At 34.8% G+C, this 13943-nt stretch overlaps 1 protein-coding gene across 1 annotated transcript; it reads right to left on the bottom strand.

The window, feature by feature from the left end:
• Positions 1-9391: 9391 nt before the first annotated feature.
• Positions 9392-10591, bottom strand: LOC121991032 (transcription termination factor MTERF8, chloroplastic-like). Its single transcript, XM_042545060.1, has one exon. The coding sequence runs from the start codon at positions 10589-10591 to the stop codon at positions 9392-9394; it is 1200 nt and encodes a 399-aa protein (XP_042400994.1).
• Positions 10592-13943: the final 3352 nt, after the last annotated feature.

Genomic DNA, 13943 nt, shown 5'->3' with positions numbered 1-13943 from the left:
TTAATCTGACATTATAAAATTTTTCACTGATCATCGGGACAAATTTTGGCTTCTTAGAGGTATTAAAATGTAATGAGGAAGAATCATCAAATTCTCCACGTTGGGCATGAAATGTATCATATCAGGCCCAACGTGGAGAATTTTGATTATTCTTTCTTATTATATTTTAACCCCTCTAAGAAGTTAAAATAAATAATGAATAATATATTTGAACTCCTTACAACCCTAAAAATTTACAGGAACTGAAATAGGTACAATCGGAGCTCTCTAGGTCTATCAGTGGATTTTACTCAAAACCCACTAATGGACCTAGAGAGCTCAAATTACATCCATTTCAGTTCCTGTGGATATTTGGGGTTGCAAGGAGTTCAAATATGCTACCCATTGTTTATTTTGCCTTCTCAAGGCTATTAAAATATAATAAGGAAGAATCGCAAAAAATCTCCGTGTTTGGCCTGATATGTGGATTTTGACCGAAACTCAGTAATGGACCTATAGAGCTCTGATTGCACCCATTTCAGTTCCTATGAATTTCTAGGGTTGCAAGGAGTTTAATATGCTATACATTGTTTATTTCATCTTCTTAGAGATATTAAAATGTAATAGGGAAAAATCATCAAAATTCTCCATGTTGGTTCGGATATGGGATCATATTTGGCTCACGATTATCAGGCCCAATAACTTAATGAAACATGATATATTAGCTCAGTCATAGTCAGTTATTTTGTGAAAGTATGAACTCTACACTATAAACTTAAATGAATTCTTCAATGCTACCATGCATTTACAATCACAGATGAATTGTTGATACTGTCGAAAGCAAAGTTTAGTCTTCGGGACAATGGTATGATACTGGTAGACCATCAGCTACTTGTCTTCTTCACGATTTGAGAGGTTGGGTATAAAAAATTAAACTTGGACGACGCCATTCTTCATTGTAAGAAGTCAATTGTTAGTTCCATCAATTCTAGAAAAATTCATCTGCGTTAATCTTGACTTTAATTTCCTTTGCAATTCTTCGTGTTAATTTTTGCTTTCAAATTAGTGCGAACAAGGCAAGTGATGGAGGGTTGTAGAAGAACTTTGATTGAATTTTTAGTTTGATCAGTTAGCAATTAATAACATGAAGCTCTCTGATCATTTCTTTTTTCCTCTTCTTAAATTTTCTACCATTTTTTAAAGAATAAGGTTAGGAAATATAGAGATTTTGTCATCCCAAGCCAGAAAATTATTCCAACTTAATTATACAGTAATATGAGTTTTTGTAAACAAATTCCAACATTGTTAATGATGAAATAAAATTGGAGTTATTGTTAATACATCCACTCATTCATTGTGCACATAAATTCATAGGTGTTGTTTTGGGGTTTTTTTGTTTCATAAATAATTAGTATTGGCATCTTTAGCAAAAATTCTTGATCCTCAGAAATAGTTACTTTGGTATGGTAAAATTATTATTCTATTATTAAATCAATGAAGAAAAATATCAACTTCATTTTTAAATAATTTTTTTCGATATAATTCTTTAATCTCAATCGGACTAAATTTTACTATATTAAAAAATAGTGTTTGTTTTCGGAAATATTGTCAATACTTTGTTTTTAGAAAATATCATTAATAATTTAGTATCAGATTTTGATATATAATTATTTAATATTTTATTTACTTACAAGTGTTAATGAGTTAAAACAATAGTTCTGTCACTGCTTGATAACAATATTTTATTAAAAAAATATTGTTAACAAATCGAATTACAATAATTAATAGCTATTAATATTTTTCATTCTAATTAATTAATACATTAATGCTTAATGTAATTAAATATGATTAGTAATTCCATTTAATTTAGTCTTCATTAATTAAAACGGCACTCCACTTAATTAACTCTTTTTTATTGGTTGGTGTAGAGCTCCAATTAAGTACCAATACAGTTGTATATGAATGTTCCAACTTCAACGTCAATATGTTTTACAAAAACATTGAACTTAAGTATCACACTAATTGAGATTTAGACCAACAAAAATATTACCATGAAGCAGACTCATGATATGGAAGCTTCTCTAAGTTATTAAATGAAGATTAAATATAATACGGTTAATGGTCCTTTTAGGGTCCAATATGAGTTTGATATGGAATCATATCAGATCTAATATAGATTTGATATTGAATGATATCAGATTCTCGTTGGGCTTGATATGGTTCCATAACAAGCCCAAAAAGATTTTTGTTAATTCTTCCTTATTATATTCTAACACCCCAAGAAGTCAAAATAAATAATAAATAGTATATTTGAATTCATTATAATCTTAGAAATCCACAGGAACTAAAATGGATACAATTTGAGATCTCTATATTCATTAGTGAATTTTGACTGAAACTTATTGATGGATCTAGAGAGTTCCAATTGCACTCATTTCAGTTCTTGTAAATTTCTGGTATTGCAAGGAGTTCAATATACTATCCATTATTTATTTCGGCTTCTCAGATGTGTGAAAATGTAATAATAAAGAATCATCAAAATTCTCCTCGTCGGGCCTGATATGATTCCATATCAAGCCTACATTAGGCTTGATATGATTCTATATCAACCCCATGTAGTGCCTAAATACATATTAGGCTCAACGTGGAGAATTTTGGCGATTCTTTCTTATTATATTTTAACATCTCCGAGAAGCCAAAATAAACAATGTATAGCATATTTGAACTTCTTGCAATCTCAAATACAACAGGAACTAAAATGGGTATCATCGGAGCTCTCTAGCTTCATCACTTGATTTTGGTCAAAACCTACTAATGAATCTAAAGATCTCATATTACATTCATTTCATATCATGTGGATTTTTGGGATTGGAAGGAATTTAAATATGCTATTCATTATTTATTTTAACTTCTCAAAGGTGTTAAAATGTAATAATAAAGAATTGACAAAATTCTCCATGTTGGGCTTATATGATATATATTGTTGGTACAATCGACCTCCAAAGTTTTAATATCAAACAAATATATTTAAGTATATTTAAGTATGGAGCTTGATCTAGGGAAATCCTAGTTGTAGGCTAGGCAAGGGAAGTCCTAGTTGGAGGCTAGGCAAGGGAAATCTCGGTATATCGTGGAAGCCGGGTGGATAGGTCTAGAGGACCTGATCCCTGTGTAGCCGAATACTGAGGTAAGGGAAATCTTGGTATATCGTGGAAGCCAGGTGGATAGGTTTAGAGGAATAACCTAAGGTCACTGATCCAACTGAAGAAACCGGGAAGATTTCCAAGTTGAGATCAAGACAGTTTTACTATCTAATATTACTCATGCATTATATATATTACTGTGCTAACTTTTATGTTGCAGGGATACTTTGTTTAATTCTGTGTTGTCGATTCGGCTGGATCGGTCGACCGAACGTAGGGATCGGTCGATCGAACCAAGTTGACTCAGCACAGGCCAGCTCATCAGCATCGATCAGAAGCAAAAGGAAATAGAGCTGATCGGTCGACCGAACCCTTGGATTGATCGACCGATCCAATCAACATTAAAGGCACATTAAATAAGGATCTTGGCAGATTTCGACGAACAGGGAAAGAGCTTGTTCGGTCGACCGAAAAGATGGATCGGTCGACCGAGCCATTAAAGACCAGTTAATGAAGAATATCGAGCTAGCGTCAGACTCCAGCCAGGAAGGAGGGGAGCATGTTCAGTCGACCGAACAGGAGGATCGGTCGACTGAACGTCCAGTATACCTATAAAAGGAGGCTCGAAGTCTGAGGCTCAGAAACACTTCTGATCATCTCAAAGTTTTTCTCTGCATACGGATTGTGCTACAAGTCTTCATCAGTCCTGCAAGCTACTCCGTCCGAAAGTACCGACCGAGCTTCGACTTTTAATTACTACTGTCGGTATATTTTATTTGTACTGCACTTAATTTTATATAAGATAGTAGGAGTGTTACTATCTTACATATTTGTATCTGTACGATCCACTTCTTTCCGAAGATTTCGGAAAGAAGGGTTATAGTGATTGCCCATCAGTGCGATCAAGGATCGCAAGCATTCGAGTAGGAGTCGAGTTAGACTCCGAACGAAGTAAATAAACTTGTCTACTCTTTTACTTTCCGCTGTGCACGACTCTGATTTCAAAGAAAAAGAAAAGTTTTAAATACGCGATATCCCCCCCCCCCCCCCCCCTCTATCGCTCTTATTCGATCTATCATATATCAGATCCAACGTGGAGAATTTTGGCGATTCTTCTTTATTACATTTTAACATCTCAGATAAACCAAAATAAATAATTGATAGTATATTTGAACTCCTTACAATCTCAAAAATTTATAGGAACTGAAATGAGTACAATCGAAGATCTCTAAGTCCATCAGTAGGTTTCAGTCAAAACCCACTGATGGACTTAGAGATCTCAGATTTTATCCATTTCAGTTCCTGTGAATTTCTGGGGTTGCAAGAAGTTCAAAGATACTGTCTATTGTTTATTCCAGATTCTCTAAATGTATTAAATTGTTATAAAAAATTAATTAAACCTTATAAAATATTCTACATATGTTAGGCATGCATGCAAAGAAGGAAGAAAGAGAAGAGAGCAGAGGAAAAATAAGTGAGAAGTTGCATGCATAGGAGAGCCGAAAGAGAAGAGAGGAGAGGAAAAATAAGCGAGAAGTTGCATGCATAGCAGAGACGAAAGAGAAGAGAGAGAGAAATGGTAGAGAAAAAAAATTAAAAAAGTCAGATTTGTCAAGATGGTAAAATGGCAAGTGCACTTAAAAAGATACAACCCTTGGTAAATACTAAAATAGCATATGCCGTTTAGTCAATTTAGAAACTTATGTGCATCATTTGATAAATTACTGATTCTAGTTGCCTCCACTAATATCAACCACTCTGCTATTACTAGCCATTAACAACAAAATGGTGATTATGAGCTACGATTGCTTGTGGACAACAATTGCAAAAACATGGTGGCTATCTTCACAAGGCCTACAACCTACTGAATTTAAAGGGCAAAGCTCGAGGAGCTTAGAGTAGAAAGCTTGGGGAGCTTGAATTGCTATGAGGAAAGAGCTCAGGGAGCTTGGGAAGCTCAAAGTACTGGGAGGTAAGAGCTCGAAGAGCTTGGAGTTGAGAGCTCGAGGAGTCGGGCTTTATTCAAGTTGATTTAAGATGTACGAGGCTCAATCATGGTATTCAAGTCAACATAATGTTAAAATTGGCCCTTATTAGTAGAGCCATTAATTTGGGTTGAGTCCATCGGATTGACTCATCCCATCAAATAATTTAAGTGGATTAAGTTAGAATTTTATCAATTCAAACTTATAGCGGACTAACTCACCTAGGCCCGTGACCCACATAGGTCGGCCCATGACAGGCTTGGATGGATCCACGAGTTAAGAAACATATATAAACTATGTGTATATCAAGTTATTATTTTTTTTTATTATAATTTTAAAATAAAAATATTTTTTTATTAAATATGTGTACTCATTTGTGTATATTTACATTTAAAATATCTATTTCTAGACATATTTGATTAATGAATCTTTCTGAAGTAAAATGTTAAAGATATTAATTTTTTTTTAATTTGATGGATCCGCAGGTTGGCCCGCTTAACCCACAACCCGCATTGGATTAAGTTGAGTTGGGAATTTACCAACCACCTGCCCTGCCCCACTAAATGGCTAGTTAACCATGAGTCAATCCGTCCCGTCACGGATTGACCCATCTAACCGCTCTATCTATGAGTAATTAGACTAAGCTAATAAGGTTGTTGAAGAGGTCAACCGTCAAAGATAAAAAGGATAAAATATCCCTAATGGAAGTGAACAAAATCGAGTTTAAGAGGTTGTCCACCTAATAACTTTCCTAATAACAGAGTTGAAAGGGAACAATGTCGAGTCAGAGAGATCAGTTAGGAAGAACTTTTTTGATAGCGAAGTCTAAAGAGAACAAGCTCGAGTTGTAGAGGCATGCCACCTAAGAGCTTCCCTAAGCAAAATTAGAAGGAAGTAAGGCTGAGTTGGAGAGGTCAGCCATAAAAGAGATCCTTACTAGTAGAGTAGGAAGGTGATAAGGTCAAGCTAGAGAGGTCGATCGTAGAGGGGAGAGCTCTGAGATATAGAGAGATTATTTGAAGGTCAATCCTATAAATAGATAAAATACTAATGTTAAAGGAGAGCTCAATCCCAAGACCTTAGGTGGATTTCTAAGATTTGAGAGAGACTTTACAAATGCCAAGACCTTGGGCATATTTCTAAAATTATATATATATATATATATATATATATATATATATATATATATATATATATATCATCTATTTTTCAGCCTTTCTATAATTGATAAGTGGAAATTATAATCAAATTTAAATTATTATCTTTTATTTCATCAAAATTATCTTTTTCACGTAAAGAATATGAAGATATTACACATTATTTATGATTGACATAAATTTCAACTTACCAAGTATACCCTCTACTATTCTCTATCAGGAATGAGAGTAATTTAAATCTTTAATTCTATTTTATTCGAAATATAAATTTATTAATTAAATTTCTTTAAAAAATGTGGAAAAAAATTCGTGAGGCTTCTTTTCTCTCTCGATGAATTTATCAAAGAAAGATGTAGTTATTACGGAAAATAGTCTTTTTCCTCCTTGTGAAAAAGCATCATCAGAAAAATTCAAATTTTGATTTTTGATCATCACGACTACGATTTCACCGACCGCAAGATAACTACAACTGCTCATGAAATTACAGCCATAAAACATTGATAGAATTAGATCATTAAATTGCAATCTCCATCGTAATCGCATCTATTAACTAGGGAAATCATAACCAAGCCGCTGAATCACGACCAAGCCAAAAAATCATAGCCAGGCTACAACTATAGATAAATTGCCCCTTTTAATTGGCATTTTCTTCAATGTCAAAATGTTGTCAACGGATGAAACTAATAATTTATAGTTGGTAAGGGGAAAAACACTGCCTTCGGACATCTCCAATTGTTTTCAATTGTTAAAGTTCTAAATGAAATTTTTTTATTATTTCAATATATCATGTCAATAATATATTATGTCAATATTATAAAACTTCATTGAAATATCCCACTGTAAGTGAGTTTTTTTATGATATAATTTATAACAGGTAGTTACATAACTCCATGTATATACATCAATTTCAATACAAAAAAACAGTTTTGAATTTTCAAAACCACTCTTGAATTATAAACCTCAACCTTCATATTTACAATAGTTCAAATTTTTTTATCAACTTTTTTTATTTTAAAAATCTCACGTAAATCTTGCATTGAATTCATCTCCTTACATTCACATTTATTGCTTCAAATCTAATAATTAATTATCTAAGAAACTTCTAGCACAAGTTCGAACACTACCTTCTTTCTCCTATTTTGCCTCATTTTGCAATTTAACCTTTGAAAACATTATCATTTTCTTTTCAATATATGGGAACTTAATCGTTTCCTAGATATATAAACAATTAAGAAAAAAATCGATGTATGATATCTAATTTATGCCAACAAGTTATGTTATTTTATATAATAATAATATAATATATTTTAAAAATAATTGTAAATGAGTTAAAATTAGTAAACTATTTTAAAAAGCATAAGAATATCCACATCACTTCCCAAAAAAAACTTTACATCAACTAACTTATCTATTCTCTAAATTTATATTTCATAAATAATACTTCTTCAAATTTAAGAAATAAAATTTATTTTCTAAATATTAAAATATTATTTAATTTGAAAAACATAAAAAATAAAAGAATAAATTAGATAACAAAAAATAGATATTACATAGGTAGAGAAACAAAATAAAAAATAAAGATAGTATAAATTATAGGAAAGTTAATATATTGTGTAGTGAAAAATACATATCCAAATTTAATAAAATAATTTTTGTGCCTTAAATTTTAAATATTGGATAGGAATTTGAGGTGAATGCTCTAAAAGATAAAACATCACTAAAATTTCTAAAAGTAATTTAACTCAAGTTCATCCATATTGCCTATTCACATACTTAAGAGTCCTAGACCATATACTGACTTCTTAATGTTATCATTATTGATTGTATTTGGATCAATGTCCAATACTGTCAGTCCTTAATTTTAACAGATCAAATTCGAATCCTATTTTTTCAAAAAAGAATAAAAACACTCGAGCTAACGAAATATCCTACATTTTTTATGCTAGTTGGAAATTGACTTGCTTCACTTCTGAGTACAAGCAAAACTGAGAATGAAGATCAACAAGTTGAGCCACCTCCACACATTGAATGCACTATCAATGTGGCATTCACTTTTCTACTATTTTTAATGTTTCAAAGTACAAAGTTTTACTAACAAATGACCTGGCAATATGATCTATAACTAACAGAGATCATGAAAAGAGTGTAACAGAGAACTAGAAGTTCACCTTGCTTGTGATCTGTACAGAAGCAGGTAGATTTGCCTTGTGTCACTCTTGGAATATTATGCAACCCAAATCACAACTTTGTTGATAGTTACTCAAACAACGAAAGGAGTTCTAGAAGGAAAGCACAAAAGCAGCTCTTAACTATTATCCATAGGTTGTCTTAACTATTATCCATAGGTTGCATCTATTTACCATTTTAATTTTTTACATAACTTCTCAGAGATTCGTCTGCTCATTTCCAATTATTTGGAGGCATATCTTGCATTATTCGTACTTATTGTAGGGACCAAGCCTTCTGGTTCCGGACCAACAAAAAGCTTGTCTAACCTCACTTGTTCTTTCTTAAACTAGTCCATTCCTATTTGGTTCTCAGCCATCCAAAAGTTTGCATAGTTCCCCATGGCTTCAAAGTGGCCTTTCATGTCACAGACTCACAAGTAGTGTAGTGTTTTGGAAGATTGCAGCTATTCAGTGTCAAACATGTAATACCATTTCAATCGACAAAATCCAAGAAGTGATAATCATTGCATGTGTGGCAGCAGTTTCTCTCCCTTTTATAAAAATATGTTAGGAGACTTGATTGGCCAACCATGCAACATTCCATGGGACTTATAGATGAGTAACTACTACTCAAACAAGGAGATGTTACTGAATGTTCATAAAGGAAGAATGTCTCTTGTAGTAGAGTTTGCATGAATACAAGAATAACAATTGTCTAACATAGCAAGCAACAAACCTGTGAGCTTTTAGCTCAATTGCCACACAAAATCAAGATCATGATCCTGTGAATTGTTCTCATCTTCGTTCTTATTGACATGTAAAAACAAGCTATGATTCTGTGAATCTTCGCATATTCATGCTTGTTGGCATAAATATTAGCTTTAGAGTTTGACAAAGGAGAAGCCAGACAGTGAAAATGGTAACATGAGCGATAACTTGCAGGGGAAAAATGATTTACCTCATTGAAGTCCAGAATCAGAAGTATTTGTGTGTTTCAAGCTTGCATAGAGTTCACTCAGATCTGGATATCTATCCTTATAGAAGATAATGTACTTCTCTACAAATTTGGTCTCAGAAGCCACCATATATGCCGTCACTTTGTAATCACTTTCACAGTGCCCCCTATACTTCAAGGTTGCCAAGATCCGATGTCTTGGAATTAACCTTCTCTCCAAGCTCATTATCAATAGTATCGGACGTATAGCAATGTAAGAAGAAGCATATCCAACCTCATTTATCAAAAACTCCATTTTTCTCTGCAATGTCGTCAAAGACCCTTGTGTGAAGGTAGGACACTTTTGGAATGCCGCAACAAAATTGTCCTCTGACCACCCGAAGCTCCGGAACAATTCCATTTGCATCTTGAACTTCTCTGGACTGACCATCAAGAGTGCACGCAGAGTAATATGGAACATCCCCGATGTCTGTGGCACTCCCAAGTCCTCCGCGCGACTGATCAAGGTCTTCAAGAAATCAGCATTCTGTGCCACGATCAGTGGGCAGAACCGTAACACAGAGGTAAGCTTTGGGCCGTCCAAGCCGCATTCCCGGAGCAACTCAATGTTGGGCTGGATCCTCTTCTCCATACTGTACGCAAGAATCGCTCGGTTTCTCTTGAACAACTTCACTAGGGCATCCTTGGACCCGAGAAGGCCTTGCCAAAATTCGATCTTAGGCACAGTGCGTTCGTGTTTGATTTTGACGGTGGAGGGATTCGACCAGACGAGGTCGACGATGTCGGATGGGGAGAAACCCAGATCTTCGAAAGCTCGGAACTTTGGGGTAAGTGTCTTCTCTACGTCCAAAAGAAGACATTTGGGGAAGTAAAGTAGAAGCCTTTTTACTGATGCGTCATCGAAGCCGTAACTTTTGAGGAAAGCAAGGACGGAGTCGGGCTGCTGCCGGGATTGGATGCCCTTGAGAAGCTTCGAGGCCTCGGTGGCCTTCTCCTGGTCGAAGCCACATGACTCGACGAGGTATTGGACCATGAACATGTGCTTCCCGGTGGCGGATGCGGCGGCGGCGGCGGCGGCGGCGGCGGCGGTGGCGGAGTCCGAGTAAGGTAAGACGGCAAAGAGGAGGGAAGCATAGTGGGGGTGAGGAGAACGAGCGAAATACACGGTTTTGCAGAAGGAGAAGTAATGTAGCCTCTTCATCATCTCGCCTTCGGAGATTTCGATTTGCTCCCCCAAAACCCTAGCATGTTTATATTGCTCCGGGATTTATTTATTTTTTCAAAGTTTGTCATTTGTCCTCAGAATTTGATAATTTACATTTTACCGGCTAGTTAAATTCGTTGGAAAGAAAGTTAGTGAAAGTAGCATTTCACCTCTCAAATTTCACATATATTTTCAAAAAATACGTATGCACTTTTGAGATCATTGAAATGCTCATCGTAGTTTGCAAGTACATTATTTGTACACCTCGAGCCACAGTGACATAGCCATCAACGCTACTCAAGGTGGTGGAGACTGTGCTCACGTCAGCATCTCCGTTAATTCCTCCTAAGATTAACACATAGGAGAGAAATTACAAATGACTATTAGTATTTAGAATAATGATTGGCGCATCGTAGTGGTGGCTACTAGCATTTGAAATAGTGACCGATGCATGAAAAAGATATTTACCTCTGCTATGTCGAGATTTAAATCTCAAACCTCATCATCAGTGCTATTCAAATTTACTAAGATGACGTTTGATTCTTTCATAGAAATTGAAATCGGAATGTGAATTATAATATTGTAAAATGAGAATAAATATGAGTATTAACATCACTCTTAAAAATAATATTTTGTTTAGTTAAATATTTTTTATCGGAATCAATCAAAATTTTTTTTTTTACCCTTAGAGAAAAATAAGAGAAAAAAAATATATGTGAGAGAAAGTGAATGTGAAAAAAATTTGATGAGAGAGAAAGTGTAATGAGAAAAAAATATGATGGGAAAGAATGAAAAAAGGGAAGTGTAATGATAGAAAATAAGGAAAGAAAGTGTGATGTAGGAGAGCATAGTGGCAAAAAGTGGCTGTGCTCTCCCCCAGCACCTCGTCAACCCGTCTCCGGGTCAACACGGAGGAGGTAAATCACGGGTGACTACTAGCCTTTCGAATAATGACTAACGCATGAGGGAGATATTTACCTCAGCTATATCGAGATTCAAACCCTAGACCTTATGATGACAACATCTCATGCGCTAGCCACTAGACCGTCTGGAGGGGAGAGATTGAGAAGAGAGAAAGTATGATGAGAGTGCAAGTATGATGAGAAAGAATGAGGAAAGAGAGTATGATGGCAGAGAAAGCATATGAGAAAGAAAATGTGATGGAAGAAAATGAAAAAAGAAAAAGTAGAGAGAAAATATGTGTTGGATCGATGAGTTTCGCTAGAGGAGGGGGGGGGGGGGGGGGAGCGATAAAAAAATTGTAGAGCGCGCAACGGAAAAGTAAAGGCAAAAGAATAAAGCAACGCTAACAAGAGTCGATTTTACTTAGTTCGGAGCATTTGTCGACTCTTACTCCAAGGCTCGCACTTGTTGAGTGCTTTCGTTGGGCAATCCACTAACAATTCGAATATTTGATTACAAAAAGTTAGGTACGGAAATGCTAGAAAGAAAATATCGATAATAGACAATAAGACAGAAAAACAGAGTTTTATCGAAGAGCCTTTACAACATTGCAGAAGCACAGAGGAGCAGATCGTGAGTTGATGTTGATGCTCCACCCCTGACCCTCCTTATATAGGAGGTTCGGGGCGCCCTGATCCCTTCGAGGCACCCTGAATGTGGCGTAGCCGAGCCAATCATGAAGCTCCACGTGTCGACGTCGCGAAGTGGATAATATTTGCCTCCGAGCACTCGGATCTCCGGGCGCCCAGATCCCTTCCAAGCGCCGGACCCATGTTTTCCAGCAGCTTCCTTCTTGTAAGAAAATGTTAGTCCGAGATAATTATATATCCTGCAAAACATATTGTTAGCACAGTTTATAATCAAACATAAAAGAGTATTAATTAGATTTCGTCTAGTTAAGATCTCGACTTAGAGTTTCGAAATGGTTCTAAGTCGGATTGGCGCATAAGTTTCCTTCCTGGGAACACGTCCTCACAGTCACTCTCCTCTAGTGACTCACCTCAACTTATCTGTCAGACGTCCGATCAGCCCTTCAACCCGTCTGGACTTCATGCCAGCTATCCGGCCAGCCCGTCGACCTAGCTGGACTTCGTGCCAAACGTCCGGTCAGCCCGTCGACCCGTTTGGACTTCGTGCTAGCTATCCGGTCGGTATGTCGACCTAGCTGGGCTTCGTACCAGATATCCGGTCAGCCCGTCGACCTGTCTGGACTTCGCCTGCACACTCGATTAGAGTGTTAGATAACAACAAAACTAACTTAACCTATTTTGTCATTTATCAAAACCTGAGTTACACCGTTAGTGCTAACCGCACCAACAATCTCCCCCTTTTTGATGCAATGACAACCTAGTTAAGTTAGTGAAAAAGAATGCAAGTAAAACAAGCATTATCAGGTTTTTAAGTTAGTTTTTGTTTTAAATTGGTTTAAATTTGGTATTTTATCGTTTTAACTAACTTAACCACCTAACCCTTCCCCTTTGCCATTTATCAAACATAAACATGGATCAAATAATCATAAATACAAAAGAAACATTGTAAGAAAGAATACTAACATAAGTCAGATTGACTCGGGGGAGTTTAAATAATTAAAGATTTTGCTTTAATAAAATATCTCTTAACCTTTTCAAAAATAGCTAAGTTATGAAAAATAGCTAATTTAGAAAGATAACTTAGAAAGAGTGATTTTTAATAACCTTTTCAAAATAGCTAGGTTTGAAAGATGGCTAAGTTAGAAAGATAACTTTAGAAAAGTTTTGTAAAATTAACCTAATTTTAATAAAATAAGTCTGCAAGCTGAAAACACTTTGAAAAGATTCAATTTTTAAAGTTAAGGAAAATAATTTTGAAAAACTTAGGGTGCGTTTGGTTTTCACGTTTTTTATTTCCATTTTCTGGAAAACACGCGTTTTCTAGAAAACAGAAAATGACTTTTTGTCATTCTCTATTTTTATAGAAAATGTTCTCTATTTTTTTAGAAAATAGACACGAAAAATGCAAACCAAACATCATTTTTCAAAAAACGCGTATTTGTCAGAAAATGAAAATGAAAAACGCTCGAACCAAACACACCCTTAATTTGTAAATTCAAAATAAAGTTTAAAAAAATCCAATCAAGTAAAATTTAATTTTCAAATTATTTTTTTTTAAATAATCAATTTTTAAATCTAAGCTAGATTCAATTTATAAGTCTAACTTTGAAAAAAAAAACTTTAAGATCCAAATCTTATATAAAAGAAACTTAGTTTTATAAACGTCAGTTTTAAAACTTAGGTTTATTAACCTTGATTTTCAAGGCTAAGTAAAAACAATTTTCAAAGATAATTTTACAAAATATTTTCAAAGAGAAAAAAATAGTTTAACTTAATCCTCCCCCTGAACCTGACATTAC

The sequence above is a fragment of the Zingiber officinale genome, chromosome 6B, assembly GCF_018446385.1.
Source record: "Zingiber officinale cultivar Zhangliang chromosome 6B, Zo_v1.1, whole genome shotgun sequence".
Lineage (NCBI taxonomy): Eukaryota > Viridiplantae > Streptophyta > Magnoliopsida > Zingiberales > Zingiberaceae > Zingiber > Zingiber officinale.
The sequence above is the reverse complement of the archived record's forward strand: the minus strand, read 5'-3'. Positions and strand labels throughout refer to the sequence as shown.

Bases quoted from the DNA above. Each gene is read 5' to 3' on its own strand.
- LOC121991032 (XM_042545060.1), bottom strand. From the start codon at position 10,591: ATGATGAAGAGGCTACATTACTTCTCCTTCTGCAAAACCGTGTATTTC.